At 42.2% G+C, this 18680-nt stretch overlaps 1 protein-coding gene across 6 annotated transcripts in view; it reads right to left on the reverse strand.

The window, feature by feature from the left end:
• The window catches only part of foxp2 (forkhead box P2), a 107380-nt gene that overhangs the window by 3668 nt on the left and 85032 nt on the right, over positions 1 to 18680 (reverse strand). For 4 of the 6 annotated variants that reach the window (XM_025057163.1, XM_025057164.1, XM_008315830.3 and 1 more), the window contains 8 exons: positions 17348 to 17435; positions 15258 to 15341; positions 12182 to 12389; positions 11266 to 11369; positions 10994 to 11095; positions 7470 to 7591; positions 6847 to 6916; positions 5614 to 5897 (listed from right to left, as the gene is read on the reverse strand). In XM_025057163.1, coding sequence (XP_024912931.1) covers positions 5614 to 5897; positions 6847 to 6916; positions 7470 to 7591; positions 10994 to 11095; positions 11266 to 11369; positions 12182 to 12389; positions 15258 to 15341; positions 17348 to 17435 — 1062 coding nt within the window. Of the gene's footprint in view, positions 1 to 140; positions 186 to 5613; positions 5898 to 6846; positions 6917 to 7469; positions 7592 to 10993; positions 11096 to 11265; positions 11370 to 12181; positions 12390 to 15257; positions 15342 to 17347; positions 17436 to 18680 lie in introns of all 6 variants that reach the window. The other 2 variants (XM_025057162.1, XM_008315831.3) reach the window with 2 other exon arrangements.

The raw sequence follows: 18680 nt of genomic DNA on the forward strand, positions 1-18680 counted from the left end.
GGCGTCGTCCATGTTCAGCGGCTCCTCCTTGACGTGAACGGACGGCCTGCGGGGGGGGGAGACAGAACTTTAGGCCTGGGTGTGTGTGCGGGCGGATGAATTTCTGCACTTGTTGGATTTTTTTAAATTAAAAAACTCACCACTTAAGTTTGTCATGTGAAAAATTTAAAGAAACTGGAAAACCCCTAGAGACACAAAGTAAAACGTGGTATTGCAAACGTTGATGACACAACAGAGAGAAACACTTCAAACACAAACATCGTTTTTTTCTTGCTGCAGGTGTTAATTATAAAATATATAATTATTATTATTTAAGCCAAATAACAAATGATGAATTTAGGAACTGAGAACAAGTACAATTTTTGACAATTTTTGACCATGTGTTTGTCTTGAACTACGTGATGATGTTGCCACAGGTCAGATCTGGACTGCAGGCTGGACAGTGAACTGCAGGTGCTGGGTTCTGTCCTGATCTTTGACATGTATTTGTCCACAGATATATTTTCTTTTTTCCTTCAGTTTCTCTCTTTCTGGTCTACGACTTCTTCTAAGCTAGGCTAGGCTAAGCTAAGCTAAGCTAAGCCAAGGCAGCTGTGTTAATAGCCTCATTATCAAGTGATGCACATTCAGCAGTGGGTTCCACCTCACGTCTTTACACAAGTTTTGTCAGTAAAAAATTTTTTTGTCCTTTTCCCCATTAAATAAAGTTTAAAATTCTCATTTTTTTTATTGTATTTTCAGGAAGCATAGCAATTTTTTTTCTTTTTCCAGAAATGTGTTTTCGACGGCTACGCTGATAAATATTTAGTTGTATGTGAAAAAAAAAAAAAAAAAAAAACACACGACATGCATTATCTTGCCAACTTAACAAGCATGTTGTTTGTGAGACGCTAATTTGACACGATGCCTCACGTCCACTGTAAGTAAGAGCATGAAAATTGCATGGAGAAACGCCGGCGCTCTCGGGCCGATAAGCTGTGATGTTCCAGACATGTTTGGCATTTAAAAGTTTACTGATGACACCAGGTTGAAATACATGAAAAAGGAGGGAGGGGGAGGGGATGATGTTGGGGGGTTGGGGGGGAGAACAGGCCACATGATAAATAATGGAGAATTTCTCATCCCTGAGCCCCTGGAGCAAAGGCAGAGGAGAGGCTTTTTTATCTAGTTAATAGAAAGCGCAGCCACTCGTTAATATGCAGAGGCTGTGCGTGTCGCTCCTCAAGAGGAAAAACCGGCAGCTAGGTTCTGCTATTAATCAACTTCAGCCCCGGCAGTTCGCTCGGACACCATGATACATGTTTTTAACTCCAAATGGATGAATATCTTTGGGGCCGCTGTCAATAAGCAGTGGGCAGGAAGTGGCGCCGGTGCTGGGGGAGCGAGGACGCCTCTGCCTTCACCACAACACGGGGAAAAAATTGTTGGGCGACTAACAAGAATAATAACGCTGTCACACACAAACAAGGCATAACATGATCTGGGGGCCGAGTCGGGGAGAGGGTTTTGTGCCACGATGATAAATCTGACAAAACCTAATTATTCCTGACACATCGGATGCATCAAAAAATCCCCCTGGACTTTAAAAAGGAAAATGGAGAGGGGGGGGGTGAAGAGTGGGTGAGGGTGTGGGCGGGGGGGCTTATCAAGTGGTAGTACGTTAGGACGCGTCTCTCTCTCTCTCTCTCTCTCTCCTGGGCTGCCTTCATCAGGGGAAGAAGGGTAGAGTAAAAAGGGGAGGGGGAGGTCGAGGGTGGGGGGGCAGGTTTCAATTTGAAAAGAATTTTTAAAAGGTACAGATGACTTTAATATTCAGAACCAAATACTGTAAATTAATATTCTGATGTGGTGGCAGTAAAGAGAGGAGGCTGATCTTAGCGGGACGCGATGAATATTTCTGTTTCTGCACCTCTCAGATTTATGGCAGAGTGAAAAAAAACCCACCTCAGCCGGAGGTTAGAGACTCTGATTTTCATCCACTCTGCTGAAGCGCAGAACAGAATCACAGGGATCCCTTTAAATCCTGACGTTTTATGACGCTCAAGGTTTGTTTAATGTGTCTTTAAGGTGTTAAAGGGCTGACGCCAAAATCTTAGACCGGGGCTGGTGATAAAAAAAAAAAAAATCTCTTGAAGTAAAATTTATGAGGGGTTTTTTTTGCAGAAATGGATTTTGAGCAGAAAAATTTCCCTTGTAAAAATTTTAAAAATTATTTTGTAGAAATTACAAAAACAAAAGCTGTCACACATTCACATTAAAACACCACAGTAAAATACTGCATTTTACATTGGTGTTGATAAGTATAAAATTATACAAAATGTTTGTGAAATTCATCTTCTTCCTGTGTGTGTTTCTTTACAAAATCTCTTCATAAAGACTATTTATTTGAATTATGGGCTGCATTGGATTTAATATGTTGTTGACAATTTTTAAAAATCATCAACTGACTGATCGTCTATGTAAATAAACCGGAGTACTTTTTTTTTTTTTGCACTCCCTTAATGGATGTAAACAAAGTAAACCTGATCTGGTCTAATAAGTACAATTTTATTATGAGATCGCAAAAAAAAAAAAAAAAAATTTGAACAAAAACAGATGACTGCACTTGTTTGTTGACTAAAATCAAACCTGGACAAAGAACAAGAGTGTTTTTTTTTTTTCCTTCCTTTGTTTGGACACAGATCAGACTAAAATCAAACCTGGACAAACAACAAGAGTGTTTTTTTCCCCTTCTTTCCTTCCTTTGTTTGGACACAGATCAGGGTCGTCTTTTCTCCCAGATTAATTCATGATCATTAGGAGGAGCGTCACTTGGACACGGTCCCTGACACAAAGCATGGATCTTCTATTCCTGTGTGTTTTTAATATGCAGCTCATTAGGTGTTTGTGTGGCTTCAAAGATAAAGGAATAAATAAATATAAAAAAAAAGAAAATATGCAGGAAGCGTTTCCACCGACCCCCAGCTTCCTGACACTTTATTAAAATATGTGGCGAGCCATTTAGCGCTTAATGGCTAGCTGCCATTATTGAGTCACTCAGGAATAAATGCCGGACAAGGTAGTGTAATAAATATGTGGCGCTCACGTATGTGTGTGTGTGTGTGTGTGTGGAGATGCCTGCTCTCACATCAGTCAGAGATTAGCAGCAGCAATCATGCAGAGGTATGTCAGGGATGCAAATAAGGTCATTAGTCCACGGGCTTTAATAGTGGGCTGGGGGACAGAGGGGTTGGTGAGGTGTGGAGGGAGGTCGGGGGGTGGGGGGCGGAAGACAAGGGTGATGGAGGTGAGGTGGGTGTGTCAATCTCAGACACATCTCGCTATGATTCATTAGGCAACAACAAAGTGCTGTGGTCAACTAACGACGAAAAAAGGAAAAAAAAAATTTAAATTGCCGTTTAAACATAAACGTCATTTAGGAAAAATTTTTTTTAAAAATCTTCATTGAGTTAATAATGAATTATTTTTTTGGGGGGTAACTTTACCAACTGATCTACTGACCTGAGCTGCTCATCAGTCAGTGGTTCAGATTGTGGCTCGGGCCCCGAATTGTGGACTTTAAAATTAAAAATAATTTCCTCTTTTTCTCGACACAGAATTTCTGAATTTTTTTTAGTTCTGTGGAGATTGTTTTCCGGCACACAAACATGTAACATGTGTGCACCACAGACCACTGAGCGTGGCCCGGGGCGATCTGGTCTGTGGTTAGCGGACAGCTTTAACCTTTGGATGTTTTGGGGGGGGGTTTGGGGGGTGTTTCTCTAATTGTTGCACTGACATCGTTTTGCTGTCTCCCTCTAAGACGGAGCCTTTAAGGTGATGCACACCAGCGCTACAAGCAAATCCATTATTCAAGTGCATTCTGGAACAAAAAAAAAATAGTCATGAAAAACACATTTTTCCCATTTGGAGGTTGTTGTGAAGTGTGTAGAGGAGAGGAAATAGACGCCGGCCTCGCACTGAAAGTGAAATGACCTGAGGGAGCAGCGAGGCAGGGGCTTCTGTCAAGACGGGGCAGATTTCTCTACTTAACGTCCCATTTCTGAGAGGAATAAACACGTCTGAATGGAGCGAGGTGTAAATGTGGGAGAGGATTTGGACAAACACTCACTGAAGTGCATTTATCCAGTTTGTTTAATAGAAGAGCGGATGAGTTCCACTGAGGCATGATGTCACGTTTGTCTTGCAATGTGTGTGTGTGTCGAAGTGTGTGTGTGTGTGTTGGTGTTTCTATTCTTAAAAAGTGAAATGAGTGAAATGAATATTGAAAGAAAATTTTCCTTTTTCTTAAACTTTCTTAAAGCTCCTAAATTAAACTTTAAATTCTGCTCCATCAGTCCATTAGTCGACCTCTGGAATGACCCTAACGTCTCCGAAATCAACTGCAGCATCGCTAAAAAAAAAAAAAAAAAGTTAAAGAATCTGAACCATGTCAGAAATGGAGCCGTGCCCTGAGGTCACAGCAGAGTGGAGGGAACACTGCAGCTGCAGGTTAAATATTAGGCAATTAAACCAACAAAGGGCCACAAGGATGGAGAGTGAAGAAGTCGGAGCAGGAGAGGGAGAGGTGTGGCGATCCAAATGTGTGCTCGTTTCCTCCAATAAGAGCTGGTCACACATAACAAAAAAAAAACGCGTGATGTGTGAATCAGTGTACGTCCGTCGCACTTAACCTTTTCTGGGCTTTTTAAGAGGCACTTGAGGCACCGTGTTCTGCAGCGGGGACAAAGCCAGAGGACAGCTCAGGTGTGCTGTAATCAAGGCTGGCATTTCCACTATGAGAACATGAATTCTTGGTGAATTAGAAATCTCTGACCAAATCGTGAATAGGTTTCAATTGAAATGTGTCAAAACTGTAGATGTGACATGGATTACTTCATTGATTTTAGAGATATAAAAAGAAAACTACATGGACGAATGGATGAAGTGCATTTCTAATTTAGTAGTTAAGAAACTCAATTTTCCACAATGTTGTTGCCAGGTTTTGGTGTATAAAATGGAGAGACCCTCAACCCAAAGAACACCAGCCCCACATTGAGACACTACGTTGGGATCATTTATGTCACAGTTAACATAGAATTTTTGATCGTCACAGTAAGAGGAATTCTAGAAGATTTTTGGAGAAATGAACCTTTTAGCGGTTAGCAGCTAAAGCTAAGTCCTGGTAGAGAACCATCTCCAGTAAAGCTGACACTGTTACACATTCAGTATAATATCTAACTGAATCTTATTGAAAACGAACCCTCAAACATCCACCGGCTGATATTTGACCAAAACTAGAACACAGACGAACGTTATCGGAATTTATTGGAGGTTAATGATCTGGACCTTGGTATTTGTTTCAGTTCTATGGAATGAATGTGGCTTCTGTGTGCGAAAAGGACATCAAATAATTTAGTGAGTTCAGAAATGCTGAGGAAAAGGTCAAAAACAATAACTAAAAATTCTCTGACGGTCAATTTTTGAACGATTCCTTTAAAAACACCTGTGTTTAACTTGAAGTTTCATGGACTTCGCTCGTACAGTCGTGGCTCGTGTTGAGCTGCGGTGTTTACATCACAGGCTCACACACAAACACACTGCTGCTGGAGGCGTGGGGTGCGGGGTACTCACATGTGTACAGGTGGGGAGTATCCAGGGCTGCTGTGTCCGTTGGTGTCCAGGTGGTCAAGCGTGCCGTTGAGCTCCTCGTGGGCAGACTGCAACAGGGACGGCGGGCTGCCGCTCAGCGTGCCTGGGGGGCTGCCTCCTAAGAGTCCGGGCGGACTGCCGCCTGTCAGACCAGACGGATCTCCACCCAGGAGGCCGTGGCAGCTCCCGCCCATCGGGCCCGTGGAGCCGCTGTTCATGAGGCCCGGGGTCCCCAGCAGAGGCAGGGAGGTCTCGGCCAGAGCCGCCTGCGAGGGGCAAAATTTCAAACTTTTAAAACTGCCGGTTGAGAGATGGAGAAGAGACATTTACAGGGGGGGTAACAAGGCTTGGGTGATGTGAAAGAGGAAAGGGGTGAGTTGTGGGGGGAGGCAGGGGAGGGTGGACAACGTAGAGTTTGACATTCAAAGACCTAACACAGTAATTATAAAACACACACTCACTCACCAGCAACTTTTCTATTCCGTTGCAGGCTATTTTTCACCTGGTGACACCTTGCTGACAACTGCTCCAACTACCCCCCGACCCCCACCCCCCAGCTGCCATTCACATGCCCTTGTGTTGTGTGGCTATTAAAAAAAAAAAAAAAAAGAAAGAAGTCCTCCCCCCAAAAAAAACTTTACCGCAAAATAATTCCTGACACTTTCGCCTGCCGCGCATTAAACTTATATAAAGTGATTAAATTTTTAAAGTTTTTTGCCATGAGCACCTCGCCGCCTTCCACTGTGAAGCCAAATCATCTATGACAGCTTGGATAAATATTAATGCACATGCCCTTGCATTTGCACATGCCACTATCAATCTGGAGGGCGGGGGAGCGGGGGCGGCTGCCACCACCCAACGAAAGGGAAAGGGAGAGTCCAGAGATGCTTCCTGAGTTGACCACAGGGTGGCCTTGTGAGTCTGACAGTGGACAGGAAGGCGAGGGAGGGATGCATGTACACACAATAGAAGAGAGAGAGAGAGAGAGAGTGGGAGAGAGAGAGGGGGAGGCAAATATGGGTTGAAGAGAGAATAAAGTTGACATGGACGTGTTTGGTTGGAGTTACAAGTGCGAGTACAAACTTATAGTCTGAGTACAGACAGCAGCCGCAGTCACTGACAGCTCACTCAGTCAGTCAGGCCTGTCACACAGATGAACTGTGAAGACGTGAAGAGTGGGTGAGCAGCAGCCTATAGGAAGCCTTTGGTTTGTACCTGTAAGCTGGCGTTTAGTGCAGTTCCGTAACCCAGACTGGAGGGAAGGTTCTTGACAAGTGATGGGCTTCTGAGAACAACAAGGGAGAGAGAGGGAGAGCATTAGATGATGATCTTAAAATATCTCCAAAAAATGGAGGAAAAAGCATATAATAATAATAATAGAGGTAATTTAATAAGCCAAAGAATCTTAGGTCTCTTAAGTCTCAAGCTGAGTTCTTGGTAACAGACACTAAAGATGACACTAGCAAGACGCCGCTAAAGTGCAACAGTATGACTTGAAAATTATTAACTATAAGTAAAATACTGGGAGGTTTCAATGATACATTTGAGGTTAGAGGTTAGGTCTAAAAACAGTAGGGCTGTGTATTGGTAAGAATCTGGCGATACGATACGTATCACGATACAGATGCTACGATACGATATATTGCGATACACTGCAAAAACTGCAGGCACGACGATATATTGACCACATAGTGTCGTGTGGTTGAAAAAGTGTCAAAAGTTGGAGTAGAAACTCTAAAAAGTCTAAATGACAGAGACCAAAAACACAGAGCGAGAAAGAGTTCCTGTTTCTGATTGGCTCCGATTTTCCAGATCCAGAATTTTGACAGAATCCCTACCCTGTGATCTTTTGTGACCTGCGCTTCTGGTACTCCACCTCGTCCACCGTCCACACGGCTCCCTTCACGTTCTCCACGCGGACGAAGCATTTGTGGAGACTGAGGTTGTGACGAACGGCATTCTGCAAACAGAGAGGTAAAGAGAGAGAGAGAGAAAGAGAGAGAGAGAGAGATAAAGCACAGGTCAGGAGTGAAAATGAATCATATTCACTCAAGGCCGGGAAATAGATTTTTTTTTCTTTCTTTCTTCCACCACCTTCTTTCTCGCATTTTGGAGAAATTCTTAACATTCACACACCATTGATTTAATTAGTAAAAATTGAGTGAGAGCGAATGCTCTTACAAGTCTTGCACACAGTACATATCAATCAGAGTAAGTAGGCTAAAAGGAGGTAATCAGCATAGCGAATGGCTTATGGTGGTGACAGAAGTGGTAATGCCGGCCTTGATAATGGTGATGTCAGTAACCCTTTCTGCTCCAGCAACGCGTTGCCCTTAATGGACACGTCGCTTTAAAGACGACAGTACGCCAAGAAAGAAGACAGTCATCAGTGTGTGTGTGTGTGTGTGCATGACCAGAGAGGATTAAACTCTACTGTATCTGACATCTTTATGTCCAAATCTCCTCCATACTGTGTCTTACGTGGGCTTATAAGTCACCTTTTCCCTGAAATGTATCACCGTGTTCCGACTAAATAAAGCAGGGTAATATCTTTTGGACAATAAACCAAGCACGCTCGGTTATTAATTGCAAAATAAAAAGAAACTGTGGGACAAAAAAAAAAAAAAAAAAAAAAATCCCTTCATATAAATATGACCATAATTAAAATGTGCATCAGACTCTACAAATAATAACCTTGGCTTTAATATCCTGGCTTCACAAATTTATCATCTCTCTCATGGCTTGGTGTGTAGTAGTGTACTGCTGCTTTCTTCAAGAAAAAAAAAAAAAAAAAGATCCAAAAAAAAAAAAAACCTCATAAGCAGATCTTGCATCTGACCTGAAAATCCCAGGATTTGATTGATCTTAATGCCCATGGCTCTGAATATGATAATTTTAATATTAATGAGCAAATGAGCAGTTTTATTATGCATGCTATATAGTTAGAACTAATAAGCTTCTGGGTGAGAGAGAAAAGAGAGGATGGTGAGGTTGGCTCTTTTGAGCTGATGAGACCAAGCTGAGATATTAAACTACCTTTCATTTCGTTTCTTCAATTCTTTCTTTAAAAAAAAAAAAAAAAACACCAATTCTCTGCATTAATCAAATGACAAGCCCCGTCGCTGATCATCCGTCTAATGCCGACAAAGGGAGCTGAGGAGCTGCGGTTGTAAATAGATCACCTTGGTTATCGTCTGAGAGCAGATTTCTCTCGTGTCGCTGTGATAGCGTTCTTTTTGTATCTAAGGAACAGAGCAACTTTTCTCCAGGAAACCGTGGAACATAAAAAAAGAACAGATAATAAAAAAAAAGCAGGTGTTTATGTGTTGACATTGTTTTGGTGAACATAACAAACATAACAACCGCCGCGAAGCCTGAGAGAATGTCATAATGTTATTACGCAGCAGAAACAAGACGCCCGCTGGAAGAAACAAACCGCCAAAAGACGCCGATCTATTTTTTTTTTTCTGCGTCCCCTGCTGAATTGGCGATCACATGCCCATGTGCTCATTTGCATCCCAAATCCAAATTAATTCACTTTGCTAAATCTAGTGCTCGCACGCGTCTTGCATGCAGATGAGCGGCTGGTTGCTTTTGTTTTTTTTTTTATCCTGCGGTCCTCTCTGTGCAGCCACAAAGGCTAAAGGCGGCTAATGAGTGACGTGCAGAGGCCACGGGATAAAACAGAGGAAGACAGCGACGCCGGGACGGTCTTTCTTTATCAGCGGGCAGACACACTCCGGGTTAAAACATGAGCTCAGGAGAAGACTATTTTTTTTAGCCATCTTTGTGTGGGGGAGACAGGACAATAAAGTTGTAGGGACAGATATACAAATGAGGCCTATTGTGTGGGGTAAATAAAGAGCGCTCCCTCCATAACGGGCCGATGCTCGCCGTCCTCCCTGCCAACGCTCCCCGTGAACACACCCTTAACCTCTTCCTTAGACCGTTTATGCCTTTGTGCGAGCGCGCACACGCGCCTCTGTGCATCCGTCATTAGCGTAGCCTCGTTGGCACAGCGGAGAGCTGGTTAACGGGCAAACAGCCATATTTCTCTCTAATTAACCAATGATATGCGAGGGAAGGTGGTTTGTGGAGTGGGAGGAGGGGTGTCTCTCTTAACAAAAGGTGCTGATGATGGAGTGGCTGCTGTATAATTAGTGCGTCAGAGCCCACTCCTCTCCGCGCCGAGCCCGGCTATTAATTGCACCAAATTAGAAAACGATATCTGAGGCAGAATAATTCGTTCGGCTGTCATTTTCAAACAGAAAAGGCAGAAAAGTGGAAAGAAATAAATAAGAGGCAGAAATGGCTGTGTTCAAAAGGAAGCAGACACGTCTGCTAATGGCTGTGTGGAGTAAATACATGATTTAGGGAAGTTTTTTTGTTTTTTTTTTTCTTTTTCCAAAAGAGATTTCAATGAAATGAAAACATTTCTGACAAAGCTGATAAAACTCTACAAAAACACAAAAACTAAACGTTTAGTCCTTAATGAAAAAGAAAACTACAAAATGATGACAACTTGGAACTGGGGGAACGGTAGTTTGCAGTTTGCTAACCCTAACCCTTCATGTTTGGTCTGACAGATCTGGACTCCAGGACTCCTCTCTAAAGAACCTTTGCCTTTGCCCTGTGATGGTGTTCCTCATGGCACTACCTTAGGGTTAATGTACTGTTATCTAAAACAACAACACAGGCCTGTTTCTCAATGATACCTTCACATACAGTATATGTACAGTAGATCAGTGAGTCCCAACCGTGAGTGTGGCGTGAGAGATCATTAGGTGTGGCGTGGAAAATTATCCAATTTTCTGCTAGGTGGCAGCAGGTGGGTATGAAAACTAAAAAACAAAGAGCATCAGAGCAGTTAAAGATCTTTGTCTGTGTCTTTCTTCAATTCCTGCCAGTATATCTGTGTTTTCTTCAACTAAACAGGCTGAGATTTTAGTCAATTATGAGGTCATTTAAACTAGAAGATTATTATACATTATATATGGGGTTTTTCCTGATGATATATATATATGTACCGTAGCTCAATAAAGTTTGGGAAACACTGCAGTAGATCACCATGTCGGAGCAGTGAGATCTCAAAGATTAGATTTTATCTGTTGATAAGATTTCAAACTCTATCCCTCCCAGTGTAATCGATTTCTCCTGACTCTTTTTTCTAGACAACGTCTATATATTTCTTCATAATTTGTATATGCTGCTTTTGAGCTGGTGTTTGGTAGACATCCAATCTTGATACCCAAACTTTTACTTTACTCACTCAAAGTCCAACCCGCATCATTTCGGGACAAAATCAAAAAGAAATAGTGGTAAGAGTGGTGCCAAAATAGGGGTCGGGGTCCATCAAAGTTACCTTCCAGGTTGCAGCATTGCGTCTGAAGTAGGCAAACGTGCGCGTGAACCAGCTGTAGATTTCATTAAGCGTTAACTGCATGTCAGCAGAGTCCATGATAGCCTGAAATGAGATGACATCAAATAATGATTTACTAACGAGAGCATGTCAGTGACACACACACACACACACACACACACACATGGATCGAGTGAGGGGAGGGAGTACTGCTATGATTCATGCAGCAATTAATTTTAATCTAATCAGGCAAAGTTAATTTATTTCCCACTCACCTGTCTTATGAGGGTTGCATAAGTAAATGGCGGTCTGACATCGGCGTTCTTATAAAACTCGTAGTTTGGGGCAATCTCTGGAAAAATAAATACTGTGTCACCACCTGAAATAATTGGTAAATTTAATTCCTTTAGGTTGTGAATTTACTCAAGGTTTCATCAAATTAATAGGAAGAAAAGGGGGGGGGGGGGGGGAAAAACAAGGGGGGGGGTTGGGGGGGGGGGCCATACATCAAATTGGCATTTTCCATGTCTAACAAAATGCATTTTTAATTAATCTCTCTCGTGAGAGATCTTAAACACTAATACATCGGCAAAATGAGATCCGTGTAGTTAGTTAGGCTCAAGTTGAATAATTTATGTGTCTTCACACTAAACACAGACAGAGTAAATATAAACATCAAAGACAGAGCGTTTAAAATGCAAAAACCTAGCGCGTGGAATGTCTTGACGCGATAAATATTGTATTTTTTTTCTCCCCACCATTATTTGAACTTAATTAACATTCATGTAATATTTATCCACACCAGGAAGTTCTTGTCTATTTATATAGAGAGTGATTAAACACGGGGCCTGCGTTCACAAACCGCCCAGACATCCCACATTTGTTAAGACCAACAAGCCTTTGAGGCGCTGTCTGTGGGTTTATGTCTGTGTTTGTGTTTCAAAAAATGAAAAAAAAAAATACAACACCATTACAACTCCGTGTCATTATCTGTGCAATATCAGAGCTGCAGCTTCGACAATCAGTGGAGAAATGTCGAGATCAACTTATGATGACGCGTGAACTCCATTTTAAATGGACGTCCAATCCGTATGTGTGTGTGAGCGACGTCATGGTCGTAACGTACTCTGAATTAAAAACACAATCAGAAACACGTGACATTCGTGTGTAATGCTGAGTAGTTGGTCCTACCTGACAGGGGCATGGAGTATTTATCCGAGTGGCGTCTGCGCATCGCTCCCATGCTGGGTACGTTGGCGCCCCCTAATACTGATGGCACCTGGGGCATGGCGGCCATTGGCGTGATCGGAGCAGTGGGCGTGGTGGGCGTCTGAGGTAAGTTTGGGGGCGACGCCGAGGGCAAGTTCTTGGACATGGTGACGCTGGACACCAAGTTCAGCTGGAAGGGAGGGAAAATGGGCGCGTCAGAGGAAGGCAGAATCGAGTGGCGGGAAAGAAGAAGGATGTAGGGAAGAGGGAGGAGGAGGTGGAGGAGGTGGTGGTGGTTATTTTGTGGTTGCTCCGACAGAGCCGAGTGTCTGCTCTCCTCTTGGCTAACACAGCTGTGTTTCCTCTAACAAGGCTCGTGGAGAGCAGCCAGCCTATCTTCACTAATTACAACCACCAAATTGTATCATAAGAATTCTAATTAGAGCACGCTGTTGTAGATTATCCAACGATCAGCCTCCGTGTTATCCAGGCCCCATCTCTCTTTATCTCTCTATTTATCACCCCCCCTCCCTGCCTCCCCTCCTTCTGTGTCTGTGCCACCATAGTCGCTCGTAATCCTTTTTTTTAAAAACGGAGCTAACAACAAAGTGCTGTAACCTTGTTTGTTGTTGTTGTTGTTGGGACCCAGACTATGCCCCCCCCCAATATGTGTGTCCCAATCCTCTACCAGTTACTTTGGCGGCCAAAAAAACAGCAGCACAAAGTCGTCCTGATGGATTATGAGAAAAGAGTAAGCTAAGAAAAGCATGTGCGGCTAACTGACGCTGCGTTAGTTTGAAAGTTTGTGGAGCTTGAGCAGAAATTACTGAATCACTGCTTTGATGATTATTATTATTATATAAATACACTCCATCTCCATCACTTGACCGTCTTTTTTTTAAAAGTTTTTTGCTTTTTGCCTCCTCAACGTTGTGTTGGAGGTTTTCACTGGCCGGAAAATTCCACGGTGACCTTTTAGTCTCTGTGCTAATTTAGGTGGAATGGTAATGACATTGTTACACACATTCAAACCACACTGCCGTCACTGCAAGTCCTTACAAGTGAGAGAGAGAGAGAGACAGAGAGGTGGAGAGAGAGAGGCTGAAGAACAGAGGCAACACTAGTGGTCATTTGTAGGAAGTGTTAATAAATAGGATAAAATGTCAAGTTTGAGAGACACCAGTGGATGATTAGCGTCCAGATGCTAATTTGTTGCATTAGCTGTAACAAGATGTTACAGTTATGGGCAGGGATGGGACACATTAAGGATAAATGTTTTATGTTTTCAAGTTGGACATTGGACTGAATGTCTCTAATATGACTGAAAACTGAAAACCCTAATATATTTTTTTTTTTTTTTATGGGCGACAATGAAATTGTTTCACTTCCAGCTGCTCTAAATTGAATGAAATATATAAATGATAATACATATATATAAAAAAAGAGTGAATGTAAAAAGTACTTGTGGATCAGTGTACTGCAGTAGATTTGGACAGAAATACTCAGTCTCAAACACATTCCTCTACATTAATGAGGGAAACACTAGAAATCTGCTCTCTGAAATCTTAAAAAATACTCTCATGGTTCTGGAGTTTGTAAAAAAGAGCCAGAGGCGCAGAGTGAGATCCACATATTAGGTTTTTGAAGACCGATATATTGCAGCTGTGATAACTTTGACTCTCATTAATCCACGGAACCGCCAATAAGAAATATTTAATGAAGTGTGCCTAAAAAAATACTGATGTGATGTGGTGATACACGTGACGGTGCAGTGTATCCCACCAGCTTTAGCTGCGAGATATCTTTCACTCAAATAATTTAAAAAAATATTGTATTATGTCTAGTATCTCTTATTAGCTGTGATGCTAGCGTGTACTTGTACAGTGTATAACTACAAACCAAAGAACACACTGACAGCCCCCAAAAGACTCAACTGTTAATTTAAGAATTGTCTATAATTTACCCTCATCATCAAATGCAATTAGCTGCTCTTTTATGTCTGCTTTATGTAATGCAATACTTCATTAGCATCATTCACTCATATTCAGGCGTGGATTACGGATTGTAATTTTTTTCTTATTGGACAGGAAGGAACCACAATGCTGGTTTTTTTTTCTTTTCTAAGATTATAAAAAAAAAGCTACAGACAGACAAAAGAAGAGAGATGGAATCAGAGCGAGGAGTTTGATGTCATGCGATAATTATGCTGTGGTATAATGATCTAAATGAGTGATCATCCACTGGCGGCTCGCGGGCCAAATATATGAAATCTGGCCCGCAACTGGATTTTAAAAATTAAAAATGTATAAACAACAAATAAATAACACTAGAATTGAATGTGATTTTTATTCCTGGCCCAATTCTGGTGTAGCTGGTGACTGCTGATCTACATTCTGTGATGATTGGCTCTGAAGGAGACGTATGATCAGAGAAGGTTCTTAATAAACTGCCGTGTTTTTGTTCTCAAATATCAGAAAACTGAGAGATAATAATGTCGGTAAAATTTCAAAGAAATTCACTTCTAATCCTTCCACCTTAAGGTAACAGGTAAAAGAACATTGAGAATGTGACACCGTTCCACTCTTAATGACCTCATTTCATTTTTTTCCCCCATTTCATGTGTGTATTTACATCAACACCGCTCCGTCCTCTGCGCTCGGCTGTAATTTTATGGTGTTTGTTGGTGAAATGACATATATCGTCATCTTTCATTCCGTTCCGGAGTGCTACAGCGGCCACTGAGCCAAACACTCATCAGCGGCCCAAAGGTTGTTTTGGCCATTATATCTATCACGACGAAATGGCCCTGCAGTTTAGCCAAGGACGCCGGCGCTCCACCATCAAACACACTTCCAAACTCTATTGTCCTCTCGTGGTGCACGGTATCTCATGAGCCACAGATGGAGCTTAGTATTACAATCTGCCGCTCTCCCCTCTTTTGGTGTCTGTCACTCACTTAAACCACTGCCCAGGTGCTTAAACTGCCCATTTTCTCCGCAGAGTCCGGGCGTCGTGGCGAAAAAGCCTGTTTACGGCAGACGGAGCAATATGCACTCACTGGTTTGGGAGATGACTTGGGTTCTGAGGGCCGCATGTGCAAGTGGGTCATCATGGCCTGGAGACGCTCACGTTCTTTAGAAAGCTGTTAAAAGACAACAAGGAGAGAGTGCATTAGAGTAGATTAGAAGAGAAGAAGGGAGTAAAAGAGGGGAGAGGAGGGGAGTTTAGTGGTACAGTGGGAAGAGAAGGGAGAGAAAAAAAAAAACTAAACAAGAAATAGTTTGATGTAAACCAAGTGAGAAGGAGACAACAGCTCCTGCTGGTGATGTGAGGGAAAAATATGTGGAACTGGGGGAGAAGGCGGGACAGAGGTGCAGACAGGTCAGGCTAAACAAATAGCATTTCATCTTTTTGTCAATAGCAGAATTTAGGTCAGGCAGACTCTGACAGTAACAAGCTACTCGGGCCATAAATTAGGTGGTCCTGAGTGTCTGCTCAAAGTCCTGTGGACTCTGTTAGGGGGATGGAGCGCAGCCAACAGCTGCCAAGAGGTGAAGAGGTCTTCCAAACAGACCGGGCCGCCCCGCCTCCCCAGTCCAGTTAGTGGCCCCAGTCTTCGCCCATCATCAATCTAATTCACAGGGAGTGACAGGAACTGGACCATGAGAAAGACTCATCCCCCCTGCACACCTTTAATGCACACGTACATATACACCCACGTGGACAAAACGCACCGAGAGAAACGGGCGAGGAAGTAGGCGTTTACACACACACACACACACACACACAGAGCTGGGCCTCATTACGAGTGACGCTCTAGAGGAGGGAGGAAAAAAAAAATCAGGGGAGAGAGGTATGGTGGGAGTAAAAACAAAATAAAGACATGAGAAGGAGAAGGACGGACAATGTAAGTGCAGCGCTGTAATTGGTCACACAGTACGGAGCAGCTGAAACAAAACACAGGAAGAAAAAAAAAAAGTTCCACGGCTGAAACTCGACATTTCCGGCTGTGACTTTTGTTTGATTCCGGCTTTAAAACGTACACATAAATGTACGCGATTGTTGTCAAAAGAAAAGAGAAACTGTAGTCGGCACTGCTGAGTAATAATGAGAGCGCTCAATCAGCGTTCTCATTATCTAGCCAGCGTGACTTCTTAATAAGGTCACGCTCCACCTACTGAAAATAGTTCCCTCCTTTTGAGCTTTCTTCAGGTGCAAAGTGCAGTTAATTAACACAGCCGAATGGAAGAGATGCACTTGTTATTAATTGGAAAAAAAAAAAAAATAGTAAAGGAAAAAAAAAAAAAAAAAAGCACTACACGCTTAATTCAATTAAAACAGTCATAATGGCTTTGGTTGTAAGGCCTGAGGATTCCTTTGTTTCGTGGCTTTGTTGAATCCAGCGGGTCCTGAATGTCTGGAAATAGGAAGGACGCCTTAATAAGGCCTGACTCTCACTTATAGAGCTCTAAGAAATAAAGTTTCCGACAGAATGATTGACAACTTTAAATTTTTTTTTGTTCTTATAAAAAGTTACAATAATTAATAAGCTAATAAACCTGAAAAAACTGAATTTTGGACACTATAAATAGAATTTTAAAACTATGTTATTTGCACACACACTGTGAAGCAAAGTTTATTTTTTCAGTTTAGTTTTGCAGATTTTATTGGACTTTTTTTCCATTCTATATTTCATTTCATCACTTTGATTAGTGACCAATAAAAACTTTTTTTTGTTCTTAATAATCCAGCCTCATACAGCCAATATGTTTTTGACCATATTTAGGAATGTTGATTCCTATGAAATAATCATGATTACTGACAATCACGATTAATCACAATTAATCCTTAAACACCACCTGCCTATTACTACATTTTCACAATGGTCAAACGTACTACACTTGACCTCGTCTGTTGTTACTGATCATCTTGGATCAGCAGTGTTTTTTTTTACGGTGGACGAATCTGTTTCTATGACAACTGAAGGCCTTCCATATTTTCTCTGCCATACTTTGTTGGACATGGTGACAGATAAATTTAAAAAAAAAAAAAAAAAAAAAAGAAAGTTCTCCACAAGGTGTCGCTCAACTCTGTACACTGCATGTGTAGCAGGTAGCGTGCTGTGTTGGAACATGTGGAGAAACGTACCTGTATTTCCAGCTGCTGTACAACCTGCATCTGGACTCGACACTGAGCCGTGCTCCGGTCGTCCAGGGCATGTTCGCTGTTTAGATGCCTGGAGTTGGAAGAACAGGAGCAAAAAATATGTTAGTGATGAATAATAATAATATTTAAAAAAAACCCACTTTCATTCTGTCTATCAACATACAGTAATTATGGAGGATGGAAATTACAATATCAACTCCAGCGTGGTTTTTTGTTTTTATGATAATATTTCTATTCCGCAGCAATTATCTATAGGATCCTGTTTGCAGCCATTGTTCTGCTCTGAAATGAGGTAATTAGAAGTAACACGCCGGTCGGTGTGTGTGTGTGGTGCCATGTTTAACATGACAATAGCCCGGTGCCAGTTGAGATGGCTAACTCCGGTGCCACCCCGAGCGCTGCCTTCTACAGAGAATAAAAGATGCTAGCCCAGCAGAACGGCTTTGTCTCCTTCGTTTACCGAAAACAATACACACAATTTAACACCGGCAACATTTGACACACAAAAGCCGCTCCTCGATGGAAGGTGCATTATCCGGCGGGAGACATAATAAATGTATCTGGTGTGTTCGCCTCATTAGAAGAAAAAGGCAGGCAGACAGCCATAACAGTCAATGAGGGGTTTTTTTTTTGTGTCTTGATTGGATTTTCTTCTGTAGGATACAAAAGAGCCTCGCCATTAAGGTAGGGCTTTATTCCTGGTAAGTCACACACACACACACACACACACACACACACAGAGGAATACACAGTACACAAATATAGAGCGGGAGCTTCTAAAGTGTTGTGATGCTGGGTAATGAGCCTCTATCTAAATGATCATTGGTGTCAAACTTACAAAGGCGGCTTTGAGGAGGCATGCTTATGAAATGCCAGAGCTGCCACTTTATCTGCAGTAATTATAGGTTACCTTGCAGACCCTTCAATGATCATTTACAGTGCTGCCTCCAGTGCATTAAAGTGAGGACAAAATCTATCTCTCCAGTGATTGCAGTCGTGAAACCGGAACCGGAACACAGACTATTGTGCTAAATAAAAAGAAAAAAAAAAGTAAAGCAACACACACCCGTATACAAAGGTAATATGTGAGGCAACTCATCGAAGCGACTACATCTGACCCGCCAATCAAAGTGTGAATGGAACATGTGTAGTTTTCAATGAGACTGAATTCACCTAAAAACACAGTCAGTCCTGGTCCTGTCTGTGGTTTGTCTGATGATTCCAGGTCCGATGTTTTATGATAAATAAGATGAAAATGGAGTAGCATTAGAAGAGGAGGCAGAGGGAGTGGGATGGACAAGGGGCGGAGGTGGTG

The sequence above is a fragment of the Cynoglossus semilaevis genome, chromosome 8 (genome assembly GCF_000523025.1).
Source record: "Cynoglossus semilaevis isolate Cse_v1.0 chromosome 8, Cse_v1.0, whole genome shotgun sequence".
NCBI lineage: Eukaryota > Metazoa > Chordata > Actinopteri > Pleuronectiformes > Cynoglossidae > Cynoglossus > Cynoglossus semilaevis.